Source organism: Epinephelus moara, chromosome 8 (assembly GCF_006386435.1).
Source record: "Epinephelus moara isolate mb chromosome 8, YSFRI_EMoa_1.0, whole genome shotgun sequence".
Lineage (NCBI taxonomy): Eukaryota > Metazoa > Chordata > Actinopteri > Perciformes > Serranidae > Epinephelus > Epinephelus moara.
This window is the reverse complement of record NC_065513.1, coordinates 16,967,605-16,985,489: the sequence shown is the minus strand read 5'-3', so window position 1 is coordinate 16,985,489 and position 17,885 is coordinate 16,967,605. Positions and strand designations below refer to the sequence as shown.

The 17,885-nt window shown below is 41.6% G+C and overlaps 1 protein-coding gene across 1 annotated transcript; it reads left to right on the top strand.

Moving 5' to 3' along the window:
- The first annotated feature begins 2,160 nt into the window (after positions 1–2,160).
- Positions 2,161–5,965, top strand: ela3l (elastase 3 like). The gene is made up of 8 exons (XM_050050970.1): positions 2,161–2,279; positions 2,509–2,597; positions 2,827–2,924; positions 4,035–4,163; positions 4,596–4,732; positions 5,078–5,223; positions 5,634–5,786; positions 5,908–5,965. Exons 1-8 carry the CDS (start codon positions 2,240–2,242, stop codon positions 5,923–5,925), a joined length of 810 nt encoding a protein of 269 aa, XP_049906927.1. The 5' UTR covers positions 2,161–2,239; the 3' UTR covers positions 5,926–5,965.
- The last annotated feature ends 11,920 nt before the right edge of the window (positions 5,966–17,885 follow it).

Sequence of the window (17,885 nt, the reverse complement as noted above, 5' to 3'; positions counted from 1 at the left end):
ATATAAAGCAACCATAAACCTTACAGGTGTCATTCAGAGTTCAGCTGCTGTTCTGATAGGGAAAACAACCTGAAATGTACCTGTTACAAACCCCCGGGGGGCTTTCAGTTGATGAGGTGTTCTGCTTTGCTCAGCCATGAAACTAGTAAGCCTCATCTCACAACATGACAGACTGCCTCTGACTGCACATAAACATATTTCAGTGGTAAAGAGCAGATTTAGGAGATCAGAGGTTTTGAACTTGATGTGAAGGGTCGGTGAGATTTCAGGTCAGGCTGATAGGCTTTGCTGCAAAAACAGCATTAACTGAGATCATTTACCTATTTTCGATTTAATTCTTTTTCTTTTTTTTTTAGCTTAATGTAGTCCTATCAAAACAGCACCTCAGTTCATTATCTTGTGTCATCTGGTCACTATCAAATTAATGAATACAAGAAGTTTAATCAGAAAATGGGAGAGGGAGGCATCTGTTTTGGACACTGGCCTGTAATACGTTTAACAATGTTTTACAGATTTGAAGAGTAATTTTAATTAGCTTTCAATTAATTGCATATCGCAGCCGTAGAGGCGCTCACACTCACACAACAGGGATGCTTTCAAACACACACAACTACATTTAGACACACAAACAAGTCGAGTGCGTCTAAGCTTGTTTTGTTGCTGTTGTTGCCTTTCAAGTGTTTTTTTTTTTTTTCAGCCCATCAAGTATTTTCCCGAGTCTGAAAACTATAGATGGGTAGCTCTAACCAAACTTTGAAACAAAACTTTAAAAACAACACTGTTTTGTAGATTCAGCTGTCATAAGTTGTAAGGTATTCTCAGTGGTGCATGAGAGTCTCTTACTATCATTTTCAGCGTCAGAGTGTTGTCTGACCTCCTTTACAGATGCTACAATCCAGTTAAATTGAGGACCGATTTTCTAAATGACTCACTTTACAAAGCTTGGACGCAAAATGCTGCATTTAATTTTTCTCTTTTGTAAAACAACACAACTTTGGTTAGTGTCTAAACAGATAAATTGTCCCATCTAGTGGTGAAATGGGAAAGTAAATGATTCATGAAAACAAGTGTAGTCTACTGTCTAAAGTGGTCTGATGAAATTTTTGTTCTATTTTTTTATTTCTGAAATGCTCTGTATCACAGCACAGTGTTTGTTTTACGGGTCACGGAGACAATGTTTAGTCAAAACATCCTGATTCTGTTAGAGCTGATGTCAGATTCTCTCAACAGAAATGCCTCGAAGATAATTACAGACAAGCATTTTTGTGTTCACTCAACACCTTTTGTAGCAACTCCACCTGTTTACTACTCCGTTAACACCTAACCTTTATTGTGTCATATCATTCAAGCAGCCTTTGACAGATTTACAATACCTGCATGCTGAGTCACTTCAGGCCGCCACAATGTGACACTTTCACACCTCAGGAGCTGTGTCTGTGTCCTCCAAGCCTCATAACTTATTCAAGTCATTACAACAACCTCATGATACACCGGGTCAGTGTTTTAAACTGCATATTTCACTACAACAGCAAATTTACTCCACAGAATAATGAATTTTCTGAGTGACATGTTTGGCGATACATATGGTCATACAGTATGTCCCACATTCCTGGTGCTGCAAAACTGTGTACGTTGGAGGATGTCAAAACATTGTGGTGTAGCTGTCGATATCTTCTGCATCAGCGACACCATCTGTTCCTCATTGTCCTGGTTATTTATCATAGTAATGCTTCTTAGTTTGATTTTTGTTTCACATTTCTGAGAAAATAGGCCAATTCCAGTAATCCAGATGTTGGCTTTCCCATGCTGTTATGCAAGCGTTTAATTCCAGGTTTCAGTCAAGAGACTTTGTCGTGGAAAGGAGTAAAGGTGAGTTCAAAAACAGAATATGACGAAGAGCTTGGCTGGTATATATGTGTCCAGCATTTACAGACGTACACATGCTATGTATGTTTACATTTGAGCCCTGGTGAATGCACTTATGGTGTGTGTAGTAACAGAGCATACACTGTATCCTTACATGAAGGTCATGAGAAATGTTCCAGAAAACTCACCTGTGGGTTTCGTCAGCCACCAACTTGCGTTGACCCCTTTTGCCATTGGTCTGTCTTCATCCCCGGAGGCCATGATAAACCAATAGGAGTGCGTGTTGCTGCAATTCAGAGCGGGTGTTGCCTGTGGTGGAAAGTTTAAAAGAGAGTCTGTGTCCTGTTGTCCCTCAGCAGAAGCATCAATCAACATGATCCCCATTGTGCTGGCCTCAGTGCTCATTGCTAGCGGTAAGAACATCTGGCATTCTCTAATTCTGGGTGTAATTGTTTCTGCAAGTTTATGTTAGTGAGTGAGTGTGCTTGCCTGTATATTACCACACAGGGAGCTCACGTTGTGCAATTTTTTTTTGACAAGAACAATGATACAGTTTGTTCCTAATGTGAAAATCTAAATATTTTCATTGTTCTCCTACCTCATAAACACTCCCTGCTTTATGTCTTTCTCCTCCTCATCCAGCCCTTGGGTGCGGCACCCCACCCATTCAGCCACTGACTTCCCGTGTGGTCAATGGAGTAGATGCCAGGCCCCACAGCTGGCCCTGGCAGGTATGCTAATATGTACACATCTGTCACTGTTTTTATATTTACTGGCAAACCTTATGGGTTCTGCATCTGCTTATTTTTAGACTTTCCAGGCTTTCCAGAGCCAGTGGCTATTGGAAATTCTGTAATTAAATGGCTGCGTTTGAATTAAGTCAGCAGATTATGCCACTTATCTATACATCCGCATCCCGCCTCTTAGTGTATCCTTTATGTTGTCCTCTTTCGTCTTCAGATCTCTCTGCAATATGAAAGGAGCGGTGTGTGGAGGCACACTTGTGGGGGATCTCTGATTGCTGCCAACTGGGTCATGACTGCTGCTCACTGCATCAAGTACGAGCAGCAGAGGAGCACACAAACACAAAAACACAACCATCAATTCTCACCACAAGTCTAACACTCAAAGGCTTTCAGTTAAATGTACTGTGCTTATTCTGCACCACACATCTTGCCCAATTGTGGAAACCTTAACCCTACTTAAAGGAGCAGTGTGTAGGATTTAGTGGCATCTAGTGGTGAAAATTGTAGATTGCAGCCATCTGAAACTTCTCCCATGTGCCAAACGAGAACTCGTGGTTAGAATTCCTACACTGTTCATATTGTTCAGGAGGTTTTTACCGGAGCCGAATTATCTGCAGAGGCCTCCTCCTCCCCAAAACAAGCAGACCCGGTAATAAACATTGTTTATTAACATTTCTCTGCTGCTGTTTGGCTCATCGCTGCTAGCCCAGCACGTCCAAGTGTGTGCTCACCTTTTTCTACGATAATATAAGATCCAGATGTTCAGGAAATTATTATCAGAGCCGTATTATCAGCAGAGGTCTCTTCCTCTCAAAAAGGAAACATTCCCAGTGATTTAAACAGGTAAAAACACTGATTAAATCGTTTTTTTCATTTCAAAATTCAGTGTTTTTCCTGCACTGCTTGTTGTAAAGGGGCTGCTATCTACAGTGGCTGACATTAAAAAGCCAGTGGCCCTATCTAGAGCCAGTATTGGGTTTGTCTGTTCTGGGATACTACTAAAAATGGCAGTGCAACCTGGCAGACTCTGGACAAGGAGATATAAACTGCTCATTCTAAGGTAACGAAAACACAACAATTCTTATTTTCAGGTGGTTATACACTAAAGAAAAAATACTTATCATATGTATTCCATTTCTGGCAATATATCCCCCTAAATCCTACACGCTGGACCTTTAACACTCATAGAAATGAGGATTAGGCAAGTCACAAAACTCCAGAAGTTCAACCCCAAACTGTCCCACTTAAAAAAAAGAGAAAAGAAAAAAAAGTTTACTTAAGGTCATCTAAACCGCTGCCCAGTTCAAAGCCTCTTCACCATCTTGGCACCACAACTAATCATCAATTTAAACTCATCGTATAATTCAACTCAGCACTTAATCGTCTTAGCATGGGGCTCAACAGTCTGTTCTCTCCCCCCAGCCCCAAGCTCACCTACAGAGTGTTTGTGGGCAAACACAACCTGGTCGAGGAAGAAGCTGGTGCCAAGGCCATCCTGCCCGAGAAGATCATCGTCCATGAGAAATGGAACCAGATCTTTGTGGCCCTCGGGTAAGACAAGCACCACCGTACAGCACATGGAGCAGTCTGAGTCGCCTGCCGTGACATACAGTGCATCATAATCTCATCTGTTCTCTGTCGAGGTGACAAAGTGGGCCAAGGCTCAAATTCCATTTATTCTCTTCGGTCCAGTATATACCTTTGACACAAGTTCTTCATCTTCATACATCTCATATTTCTCCACAGACAGTAAAAAGTGTAGGACAGCATGAATAAGAGTGGATCTCTTTAAGCATATTACTGTACTCAAGTATGCAGCTGGACTCTTTCCAAAGTGGAAATTTAGGGAAATAAGATTAGCCATTGAATTGATTTATTTGTATGTGTAGACATGATAGCGCTCTCCTTCCTTCTGGCTCTGGGGGAAGATTGTAGATTGCCTGTCAGACCAACTCCCCCATTTGCTTTCTGTCTTTCTTGCAGAAACGATATTGCCCTGATCAAGCTGTCAGAGTCTGTGACTTTGAGCGACCAGGTGCAGCTGGGATGTATTCCTGCTCCTGGCACTTTGCTGCCCAACCTCTACCCCTGCTACATCACCGGATGGGGCAGGGTGTCTAGTAAGTCACTGTTTATAGAAGACTGGGCTGCGTTTATGTGTCTGACATTGTATTTTTATCAGCTTCTCTGAACTGTCTTCATGTTACTGCCCTTTAGGATGCAGGCATGATGTCTGGATTTAGCTGTGTGTGATTGGGGTTACCCAGGGAAACCTCCAAAGTTGGGATGAAAATCACATGCATGAGATTTTAGCTGAAACTTTTTTTGGGGGGGGGAGGATTACTCCTAAATTGAAAATTTGGGTCAGACTGTGAATTTGGCACTGGGGGAAATGCTGTAAAGCAGATTTGACAGACGGCTAGTGTATGTGGATGATGGTAATAGAGTCTGCTTGTGTGTTTTAGCCGGAGGCCCCATAGCTGATAAGCTGCAGCAGGCTTTGATGCCTGTGGCTGACCATGCCACCTGCTCCCAGCCTGACTGGTGGGGTATTGCTGTCAGGACCACCATGGTGTGTGCCGGTGGGGATGGAATTGTTGCTGGATGCAACGTAAGTTTGTACTCTGTGTGTGTTTGTGTGCATGAGGAGGAGAGAGCAAATTATTTTATTTTTTTATTTTTTTATTTTCAGCTTCTTCTTTTTTTCTCTCTGACAAATACATTGTAAAACTTGTACAACCTGCTTTGGCAATACTGTACTTAGTTATGTCAGTGAAGCAAATTTGAATCAGTTAAAAAAAAAATGTCCAGGTAATGAGGGGAAAAGCCTTTCATTGTCATTACACTCATGTGTTGTCTTGCTGTCAGGGAACATGACAAATGTTTCTTGTGCCCTCATTATACTTGGTGAAACAATGATTCTGATTGTGATTCTCGTAGTTGTGCCTTGCCAGTCTCCCAGCAGCTCTATCACATGAATAAAACATGCGCTGTCCTCCTCCCCTCTCTATCTGTGTCCAGGGTGACTCTGGTGGCCCTCTGAACTGTAAGAACACAGAGGGTGCTTGGGAGGTCCATGGCATTGCCAGCTTCGTCTCTGGCCTTGGCTGCAACTACGAGAAGAAACCCACTGTCTTCACCAGAGTCTCCGCTTTCAACGACTGGATCGACCAGGTAAGGCAGACACATAGACAGATTTTAATTCTGTTGTGAAGGATCATCTACAGCTGGCTTACAGTACATGCTGTTTCCTTGTTTCTGTTTCCTGCTCATGACTGAATATTTTTGTTTTCAGGTTATGATGAACAACTAAAGAAGATGAAGTGTGAATAAAAAAGACCCAGCAAACTGTGTTTGTCTTGTGTGATTGAGTGTGTTTGGATACCCTCCAGATTTAGCAGACTTTCACATCTGATAAATAGTACGTGAATCCTAAACCTTATTAAGGCACATTAAGTGATTCTGCACTTTCCTCTGGGGCTGGCCAGAAATGGAAACAATGTCAGCAAATATCCAGCAGGTGTCCTCATATACTCATGATAGGAAATTGGTTCTGACAGCTTCCCAAATTAGGACACTGTGCAGAATGACCAATGTTTCTTCCTGCAAAAACAGCACCAACAAACAGGCGTGACACAAATAGCTCACATAAAACAAGCAGGTGATTCAGACAAAATTGTCCATCTAGACTACGTCAGATAACTTCAAGTTGCATATTGGATGATTAGAGTGAATGGTGTGTGCTGTTATGAAATAGACCCTTCATATGAAATATGAATCTAATATCGCAGCTTGAAACTGACCTGTAGCTCCCCGTCCCCTCGCAACAGAATGGCTTTCTGAAAACCATAATACTGTGGAGTCTATCTTTCCTCATGATAATAGCACTCTTAAAATGAAGAAGGCAAGAATGGCAAACTTGAGATTTACACTTCTGTCTCTTTCATGTGATGAGATGAGGGTGGGACAGTAGAGAAGAAGTAAATTGCCTCTCACTTCTTTCTTTTTTTTCTCACTCTCTTTTCTCTCTGTCACATTTGCAAGATTCTCAGGCAGACACACACCTTGATAAGTTTTGACAGGGTAATGGAGGTGTGTTAACGTCTTCATTGACATGAGAGGCAGTGATCAGGCATGACACGTCCTGCATGAGCAAGTAATAATGACTGTGTGGGTGTGTCAGCATACACATGTGTGTGTGTGTGTGTGTGTGTGTGTGTGTGTGTGTCTTTATTACAGTTTTTACGATTGCTGACACACTAACATTAAAAATAACACACACACACAAAACAAAAAAAACCTGCAAAATATCTCAGCCCACATCTGCGCAACTTTATCACATCCTCAGCCGCTCACTTTTTGCGCAACACAAAACACACTTCTCTACATTAGACACAGAAATGTAACACTGCCTCACTGCCTTTCAAAAATCCACTAATCAAACATCAGGTGCACAGACACTTGGGTGCTTACTGCAACTGGAAACTCACCAATCATACATAAGCAATATAAAAAGGCAACAAGTGAGTGAACCCGTCTTCAACAAAAATCGAAGGCAATGTGCTTAGGTTTTTATTTATTTATTCATTTGTTCATTTATGTATTTTTTGCACTACACTCCATTGCAGTTTTTCTCATTTGTCCATTCAGACACAGGTCTAAATATTACATATTTTTTCAATCAATCATTACACAATAGAAAACAAAATACAAAATACAGTGATCATTATGAACCAGTTCAACCTTATAAACTAGAGATACAACCCCTGCTGTATCCTGCACTTTTGATACTTATGTTTAGATGCCCTGTGGAAATACTGCATACAAAAAACAGACAGTTATTAATTGTATTACATCTTTAAGAGATGGATAAGGACTGATTGCTGAGTAGTGCAGGAGAGTTCCACACAGGTGCTTAAGAGATTTACAATTAAGCCAGTAATTTCTATCAGATGTGAATAAATGCTTTCCTTTTGTTGAACGCAATTAATCCAGTAGAGTTTGGGTCTTACCATGAGATCTGTGTTACCCGTCAATGAAAAAGTGTTGACACATCTGCAACAGAAGATCTCTGCTGTATAAAGAAGGTGATGATGGATCCCAGTTTAATTCAGTGTGTCTTAGCAATCAAGATAAACTGTAAGAATAAGTTCTGTTCTGATTTCCAGTGCAAAATACACCTTTGGAAATGCATGGGTGTGTAGACTGATTTTACATGTGGACAGAATGTGTCATTCTTACATGGTCTCTTTGATCTATGCTTGTGAATAGGGACGCAGAGGTGGCATCTTTTATAGATGGATAAGGACTGATTGCTATCTGTAAAGGAATTTTCACACAGGTGCATCACAGATTTACAATCCATCCATTTTCTAATCCTCTTGAGGGTCGCAGGGGGAGCTGGAGCCTATCCCACCTGACATTGGGCGAGAGGCAGGGTACACCCTGGACAGGTCGCCAGACTATCACAGGGCTGACACATAGAGACAGACAACCATTCACACCTACAGAAAATTTAGAGTCACCAATTAACCTATCCCCAACCTGCATGTCTTTGGACTGTGGGAGGAAGCCGGAGTACCTGGAGAACACCCACACTGACACGGGGAGAACATGCAAACTCCGCACAGAAGGGCTCCCACACCCGGGATCGAACCAGGAACCCGACAGTGCTAACCACCACACCACCGTGCCGCCAGATTTACAATTAAACAAGTCATTTCCTTGAGATGTGATACATGTCTTCCCTTTGTTTAACATTACTCCAATGGAGTTTGGGGTCTTACTATGAGAACTGTGTTACCTGTTTTGAAATAGGGTGTGAAAAACATGTGAAACCAATGAAAAAGTGTTGGGACATTTGACAGAGAAGACCTCTGACAAATCCATACTTTACACATTTGTATGTATGTGCATTTACTACATGTGTGACAAAACTTAACTGCAAACTACTAACGTAATGCCCTGCATACAGAAAAGGTTAAAAAAGAGAAGAGGCTGAAGAGTTTTGCAAGACTTGTTTGCTTTAGCAAGAGACGTAAAATGTTTTGCTGGTTTGGTGTAATGTTTTATGGCCAGTGTGTAGAGCGCCTAAGCAATCAGAAAACAACTATGTTTGCTCAGCATATTCATGTATTTGAATCTAACAATGTCTCTGAAAAAAATCAAACCCAAAATGTGTCATTAGAAAAATAGAAAAGTTTAAAGTGTTTCAGATTAGACACAGTAGTGTGTAACCGGTTCAGACAGAATCAGATCGTATGAATCATGTGTGCCATACGCGTTCAGAAGTTTTATCATTCATTTTGGCCGGGCGCGTTTTGTTTTCGGGTTGTTCATCCATCTGTCCTTCTGTCCTATTCTTGTGAAAGACATATCTGAAGATCGCCATCAGGGAATTTCTTCAAATTTGGCACAGACGTCCACTTGAACTCCAGGATGAACTGATACGATTTTGGGGGTAAAAGGTTAGGGGTCACTGTGACCTTCCAAAACAAGTTTTTGGCCAAAACTCAAGAATTCATACACTAATTATGGCAAAATTTAACACAAATGTCTGATAGGATAAAATGACCAAGATCAGTTTGGCTGTGGCATCAACATGTTATGCAAAAATACTTTCTGGCTATTATTCAATGGCATAACTCAGGACAAGAGGGCGAGACATTTGATCAGATACTGAATTGGTGACACTAAGCTTAAGTGCTGATTGTATAGATTCTCTGTGCTGCCGGGTTGAAGATGTGTGTGAAGCATCCATGCTTAGAATATGTAGCTTTGTTGCAGAAACATCCATATTTGAAGCACCGTCACCTGTCACGGCTACATATGAGCCTGGACAGACCTGGATGTTAGCTGTTTCATTTTGCGGATCTGTGTTTGGTTGTGTGAATAGTGTGCAGCGTTTTGACAAACTGTGCCTTCTTTTCAAAATTGTGCTTAAGCATTTGTTAAGAAAACAAACTGTAAGAGCAGACAGAGGGAGACACAAGGAGTTTTACTGTGTGTCCATGATTCTCTCCGGCTACTCAGTATTTGAGAGTCTTTCTCTGATATGATGAATCACTCCTCTGAAGCAGCTTTCTCTGGAGTATCAGCCTGTGATCAGTGATAACCATCCTTTCCAAGCTCTCATGCAGGCGACAGCACAAGTGCTGCTCCCTGACTAATTCAGTGTGATTTGGATGAAAAATGAAGGTATCCGCAGATATTGCCTGTCTGCATTTGAAGTCCATCCATAAAAGAAAAAAAAACCTATCCAGTTTTTACAAGCGCTTTGTTTTGTTGGAGCGTGTGGTGCAGATGACGTAACAGCGAATAAATGTGGGATAATTCAACTCTGAGTGCAGTAATTCACCAAAACTTAATAAAATAACTGGGTTAAAAATGTTATTAAAATTTCTAATGTTCCTGATTCTGTCATGACATCATCAAATCCCAGTGCAGAAATTACTACATTGGCTGATAATGTAGTAATTAAGATGAATGCAATAACTGCAGTTATTACACTTTAATCACAGTTATTAACAAAAAAATCTCACTGACATGTTTCTGGATTAATTACATGTTTGGCTCATTTAGTGCTGCATTTAATTACAGATATCAAGCTACTACATCATCGGCAGTTATTATATTGTCAGTCACTACATTCATATTTAACACTGCACTTCTTGAAGTATGTGCACCACACTGAGCTTCACTGCTGCTCTCTGGGTCTGTTCCTGCAAAAGTTTTTTTTCTTTCTGAAGTCGGTGGTAAGGGGGGAAAATGAGGCCTCAAAGAATGCTTTGTCTCTGCCTGAACTTTGTGGGTGAGAGTGCCCCTCTCCCATTGCGCGCACACACACACACACACACACACACACACACACAAAGAGAGGGAGACAACAGAGGGAGTTGAGCAGAATCCCCCTGGGATACCCTGCTGTTGTGCTGAATATCAATGAGAAAAAGAGGAGGCAACAAGTTTGAAGTTTGTGCAGCTGCTATTCAGACATGCAACATGTTTTAAGTGTACTAATCAGGGAGGAATGTGTTTGTAATTCAATGTAGCTCTGCCTGTGTTCAGGCCAACCCTGCCTTGATTCTGTGTAGTTTTGAAACAAGTCCTTCTGCACAACAATTTCAAGGAAGAATCACTTTAGTATATGAGTGCACTCTACATCTCCTTTCCCCTTCCTTTCATTTTCATCTTCTTTGTTTGTGATGCTTTCTTTTTTGTGTGTACTTACATCTCTTTTACTGTATTGTTACTGACTGAGTTGTTGCAATGACCTTTTGTACAAACGTATTGATGGGATCTTCACTGAGGTGTGAGAGGAAAAGCCCTTGATGGGATGTTCCAAGAGCGTCTTTGTATAAATAGCTCAGTAGTAACAGACTCAGAGAGGGAAAGGGAGGGATGGGTGGAGGAGGAGGAGGTGGAAGAGGGGGAGGGACTGGCTGATGATGAGCAGCCACACTGACAGCAGCATCTCCGCTCTGTCGCCCTGCGCCTGTCAGCAGTCACTGGGAACCGGCCGGGACTCCGCCAGCTTGACTTCATTAACAGTCCGGTGCTGACCGCTCGCGTGTGTTGCCCAGCCATATTGCCAAACGGTCGGGCAGAGTTTGGTGACCTACTTCGAGGCAAAAGTTCCCGCCTCACAAACAATTTGGCGAAGTTGCTGTGGATCGGTGTGCATTTTTGAGAGTTTAATACGTTTTGCAGCTGGTACGCGCGGAGGAGAGCGCATGGACACCGGACACCTTGAGGGAAGAGTTAGGTAGGCTGGTGTATGAAATATTCATGTGCTTCGAGTGATACAGCAAATATGCAAACAAGAAAGTAAAACATTGAAACATTAATAGATGCCATCTGGTCATTTTTTGAAGCTTTCCACGCCTTATCCAAAGTCTTTTACGCAGTATTCTGAAAAGTATGCTTGTTGTATGCGTTATTGGATGTTTTTAATCTCTTATGGATTCACAACAGTTAAATGAATTGTCTTCATTACTAAGAAAAGTACCTGAAAGTATTAAAACTGTATAGGCTACATTAAATAACAGTGTTTTAATAAGCCACTATAGTTTTAACTGAGGACAACCAGTGATTAAATGTCTCTTTATGCCCACAGACAAATCACCAACTACATGCTCAGATGGTAAAAATAGTGTCAGCACTCAACATTGTTTATTCCCCCCACATCATAGTGAAGTTGTTGGCCATGCAGCTGCTTTTCTCAAATGAGCACTGGGAGTAAGGGAGGCCGTTCAGTCACATGAGATGGAGGTCACTCATTCTAATAGTCCACTGCTAGCTGATGCATTATGCACAAGCATTTGTTTTCCATGTTTTCACTGCAGGCACAAGCCTGTGAGTGTGGTCGGATCCCCGCATGCAGTGCCCATTTGGCTGCCCTTACTGTAAGCAGGTAGTCTTTGTTGTAGGCTATATTTGCATGCATTTACATTAGATTGTTTGCATGTGCACAAAGGGCCATTATGTGGGTCAATGGCACCATTCACAAACACTGGCTCATGCTGTATTTTGCTGGTGCATGACACCAGCATCAAAATTAAGCTTAACTATTTCCTTCTACAGCCACAGATCACAGGGCTGTTACGCAACAGATGGACTGTAGTTATCTGTGTATTGATTGTGGCCATGGGACATGAGTGTCCACGTGATGTGGTTTGTGTAGGGTTGTGTGTGCTGTTTTGATCTTTGAACCTTCAAATCTACCAAAACAATCATTCAATCAATCAAATTCATTAACAGTTACTGACATGTTATTTTCTGAATGCTGTGTTGTGGGATTTGGCCTCTTCAAATTTGTTGGGATCCAAAAAAACTCATTTTGCGTAACACATTTTGGTCACCAGCTGAAACAGAGCGATCTTGTATTCAGAGGAAACGTATTTATCTTGCAAATGAGAACAAATTACCCATGTAGTTATTAAAATTTGAACCACTATCATCTTTTTTTGGAAGTGTGGGTTATGAAAATGTCATATAATTGGTGCTAATGAACAACTGGTGTGACTGCTGCCCGTTTTCTTGTTATATGCACCACTGATTGTCTGAAATCAATATGAGCATGCAAACAGCCCTCTGTTCCAATGCATTGCTCACACTCATTTCTCTCTCTAACATGCACACACGCATACATGCAGACTCTTCCTCATCACATCTCCCTGTCATCTCACAGCCCACACGCTCCTCACTTTTGCTCTAATTGAAATCGTAAATAGAATACGCTTCATTTAGTGTCACCTAATTTCTGGGGAAAAAAGTTCCTCGGCATGTTTTGGAAATATTCTGCAGAGCAGTGAGGGGCAGTTTTATTGACTGTAGTCCCAGTTAGTGATTATGAGGGTTCATTCCCCACAGTGATGCCACCAGCATCTTGAGAGGGACCCATCTGGTGCAAACAGAAACCGACTTCATGTGCTGGAGAGCAGATCAAATGCATCACTGCCACCTACTCTGACTTAGAGACATCCATCTTTATTTGGCTTGGTCATAAAATGCCTATAAAGGGAAGGATAACTTCGAAATGAGTTCTCAACAGCAAGCTTGGACTGTTGCGGTACTGCCCTCAGTTAGAGAGAGGAGGGAATATGGGGTCTCATTAGAAATGCATTAGAGGGAAGGGAGAGAGGTAGAGAAGCGAGGAGATGAGCTTGAGTTTTTATCTGTTAAACTCTAAGAGGGAAAAATATTCACACTCTCCAGCTCATGCTCGATACTCTCCCTCTCTGTCAGTCTCTCCCTCACACACACACGCATACCAGTACACCTCAGTGACCCATTTAATGCCAGCCACAAAACTGGCAACTGTATTCCCACACGTTCCTCCTGAAAACACATTACTGCTGAAACTCATTCAAAATAATTCGGCGAGAAAAAGTGCTTACTGGCACCTTCTTTAACAGTTTAATAACTTCATCGCTCCCTGCCTGTGTAAAGGAAACAAGACCCAAAAAAAAAGGATGTTTCAACACAGATCCACAGCCGAAAGGCACTCTCTTGTCCCATAATACTCTCCTATCATCCACAGATTATTACACATAACAAAGTCCTGAGAACGAAATTTTCTCTGTACCTTTCTGACACTTTCCCTGTACAAGTCCTGAGATAATATGATAACACTCTATAGTGTAGCTTTATTAGAAACCCTTGTAATGCTCTTATTACCTTTAAAAAATATCTTGAGAATAAAAACGCTTACGTAGTTACTGGACATACGTAGGTTGTTCCATGCAAAGTGTCAGCAGGGATAAAACCACTTTGACCTAGTGACTAGCTTGTCAGGGAGAAAGTAATCTTTACTGAGCAGACCTCAGCAGGCCCACGTGACAGGTGCAGGTTAACTGTGGCCAAGTATGCCAACACACATGGGTGTAGACTCTGGGGGAAAGCACGAGGGCTTTTATTTTGACAAAATCAAAGACAAGTACACCATATATTGATGCATCAATGGCACAAAATGGTGAATTAAAAATCACTAGTATGCAGGAAATTAAAGGAGAACTTCACCCATTTTCAAAATTCATACATTTTGTTCCTATGGTGTGCTAAAACTCAAACTTGTCATGTACATTGGTGCCCCCCAGGGGTGTGTACTGGGCACGCTCCTCTATTTTCTCTACACCCATGACTGTGCAGCCTCCCACAGCTCTAACTCCATTGTTAAGTTTGCTGATGACACAGTGGTTCTTGGCTTAATTTCCAACAATTTAACATTTGCACATGCACTTTACAGACAACACAATTCATTCCAGATAACCTATTTTTAGTAACCTGACACTTTTTAAAGGGATAGAATGTTCTACATTTTTATGTTCTACATTTGTTTTTAGTAAAATTGTCTTATTTATTCTGTTTTTAGGCACAGTTGGAGATGTTACATTTTTACATTTCACTGCTGTTTGCATGTGACGAATAAACTACTTGAACTTGAACTTGAACTTGTCAGAGGGTAAAAAATCTGGAGCTGCTCCACAGACAATGACTCTAAAGAAATGTTATAGATGTCACTAAGAGCACTCAGGGGGTTGTTTTGAGTATATGGGCACATTTTTTGTTTCATAACTAAAAACAACTTCAAGAGAACGAAGATAATTTGGGTGTAAGAAAGAAAAAAAAGTTTCTGTGGATCCATAAAATCAGTCTCCTATTCATTGTTAGTGGAGCAGCTTATACTTGATGTCATCACAAGTTTGAACTCTCTTCAGCCATAGAAGCAACATATTGGAATAATTATGTGGGTGATGTTCCTCTTTAAGTATTTGATACTCAAAATGTTCTGGCTGGGGACCCCGTATCATAATTCTCCCCAGTGCTGAAACGAAAAACCTACACCCTTGCTAACATCTGTGTGTGTGTGTGTATGTGTGTGTTGTGTGCATGCGTGCATGTTCTAGGAAACTACACTATGCTTTCTATTTTGCTTTCTTTTCAGGGAGACTCTGTGACTGACCTGTGCGAGGTGTGATGTGACCTGAGTGTGGAGGCTGCAGTCCAATCAAGCATGGAGCATGATCTGAGGATGGGCCTGTCTGTCTGGGCCATTATAGCCATCGCTTGTAACTCAGTGGTGGGCGTCCTCATCCTCATCCTCTTCGTCATCCTCTACAAGGCCTGCAAGGTGCCTTCACACCAAGAGAAACTGCCAGTTTTCAAAGCGTTGCCGGAGCAGAAGAAGGCTGAACAGAAGTACCTGCTGACTGCAACCTGATCATGGCAGACAGACTCGGGATGTGGACATATTTCAACTTTGTTTATCCAGTAGAGTCCAAAAGATGAGTCATGGAGTGTTAGAATACCAGCTGGACTCTGAACTTTGAGTAACCTTCAGTATTTCTCTTCCTCTTCAACTGCTCATGTCATTTTTTTTTTTTACACAGTAACTCCTACATGATCACATTTCTCCGCCATCAGCCCCTCATCTACGCCATTCAGCGCAGCTCAGCGTGAGCTAACTGCATTAAGAGTTGTGGCAAGGCCAACAACAACAACAAGCCGACCCAATCCTCTTATCTCTGCTGTGCTTCGCTGGGACTGTCCATCTGTCAGTCTGTTTGCTTTGCTCTACACAGGCAAACCATGATCTCCTCCTCTACTCCATCATTTTTCATCCCTCAGTATGACTCAACAGAGAGGATGTGGGGGAGAAACTGTAAAGACACAATGGATTGTAAAGGGACAGTTTTGGGTGATGGGGTTGGTTGAGTCACGATGACATGTTAGAGGTAAGGAGAGAAAGTAGCCCACAAACAGCTCGGTGTTCGCCAGCTGCGGCACTAATGACGGCAACGGCAGAGCTGCCAAAACCAAAAAAGCCTGAAAGAATCAGGAGAGGAGAGAGATGCTGCCGGAGAAAGTGTGTGAGAGTCACAACAGGGCGGAAAGGGAGGCAGACGGAGATAAAGGAGTGATATTTGGTGGGGATGATAAAGTGCAGGCGAAGAATCAGAGAGCGTTTGATGCTTTGATGTGTTGTTTACAGGGAGGGAGCTCCAGGCCCCTGTTTGACAGTCTCCCTGTTTGACACACAAGTCGCCGCTTCCACCGATCTGACTCCCGTGGGATTAAAAGCAGCAGCAAAAACGTTACTCCTGTCCCCAGTGTGCCTCGCTTTCATTTCATGAGTTCCTCTAAAGACTGAATAAGATATTTATAGACAGCCTTCACCAGAAAGGACAGACTGACTGAAGATTCACAGTCTCACGGTAACGAGTGAATAATGTATTTACTGGGGTGTACGTACTGCAGCTTACACACTAACTGTGTGATATCAATACTGTCTAAAGGAAGAGAGGAAATGTGACAAGCCGATGATAAGTCTATCTCCAGAGTAAAAAGTGCTGCATAGCTCTACTTGTTTTTGTCTGGTACGGTAAATACAATGTTGATTATTGAAAGGGCTTTTCATGGAAACGTGCTTTTATTTTGTGCTGGAGAGACAAAAATCTAATCTCAGGTATGAGTTGACTTACTAAAATAAGAATATGCTGATTTTACTTTCATGCAGCATTTTCTATTCTACGTATTGATCTTTCTGTGCAGCTCACATGTAAGACTGAACAGTAATTTGTGCTCAAAGAACTCATTTGGTATCTGATAATTACTCCGAATTGAGCTTCAGGCACTTCTTTTTTAAGCTTCTTAAGGAGTCACTGAAGACTGTGAAAGCTTGCACTGGTCATTTGTCGATTTGTTTTATCTCTATGGATTAAATGATCAAAGGTTAATCAACAGAATAACTGATCTTGAAAGTATGTGTTGCAGCCCCACACTTTACAGACTAGCTATTGTTTCACTGTGGTTATTGCCATCGTGCTCTATGCCTTGTGTTACTGATGACAGTTCATTTTTGACTGGCACAATAAAATGATTTACTCTTGTTTATAACCAGTGTGGTGCATAGTCATTGTTTCCATGTTTCCAAATTCTTTAAACATGAGTGCTTGAATAAAAAATGATAATTGACTTCAGCTTCCCGCACTGAAGTAATCATCGAGGAACATATTGACCTCGACATCGACCCACATCCTGTTGTTAGTCAACTACACCCATATAATCCTTATCCAGTAACCACATTATAACGGAGAAAGAGGGGCTAATTCTGCATCTGATTATACAGACATGAGTTGATGGAGAGTAACTTTGTACATTTACTCAAGTACTTAAAGTAAGAGCAATTTTTAGGTACTTGTACTTGAACATTTCCATTTAATGTTGTACTTGTTATTTCTGCTTCATTGCATTTCAGGGGAATTTATTGGACCGCTAAAGAGGTCAGTGTCGTAGTACTTGAGATCTAAAGACCACTTTTTGAAGGTCTTGTCTCAACCCCAGCCACTTTTTTATTTGGTCTTGTCTCAGTCTTGAACAAAGAGCACTCGGGATTTTATTTGAAGACTAGTTAAGACCACATCTGCAGGGATGTCACAAAACTGCCTGTGTTAAAAAGGAGTGTTTGTCTGTTTATATTTGTTTGCTCATAAAAAAGGTGACTATTGACTATAACACTGACAGAGATTATCTCATAAAACACAACACAAGGTGATACATTAACCTACCCAGCAACATCTTACTTTATAATGACGAAAACTCTGTCTGTGGGTGTCTCTGTCTGTGTCTCTGTTCCACGTTTTTCTCCTCACTGACTTGGTCAATCCATGTGAAATTTGGCACAGTGGGAGAGGGTCATGGGAGGATGCGAATGAAGCAATATTACATCAATTGGCCAAAGAAGGGTGCTATAGCAACCGATTGAAATTGCAA

Excerpts from the sequence above, each read along its gene's own strand:
- ela3l (XM_050050970.1), top strand. The coding sequence starts at position 2,240 with ATGATCCCCATTGTGCTGGCCTCAGTGCTCATTGCTAGCG. Across the intron at positions 2,598-2,826 it reads CCCACAGCTGGCCCTGGCAG|ATCTCTCTGCAATATGAAAG; the intron begins GTATGCTAATAT and ends TTTCGTCTTCAG. Across the intron at positions 4,733-5,077 it reads CGGATGGGGCAGGGTGTCTA|CCGGAGGCCCCATAGCTGAT; the intron begins GTAAGTCACTGT and ends TGTGTGTTTTAG.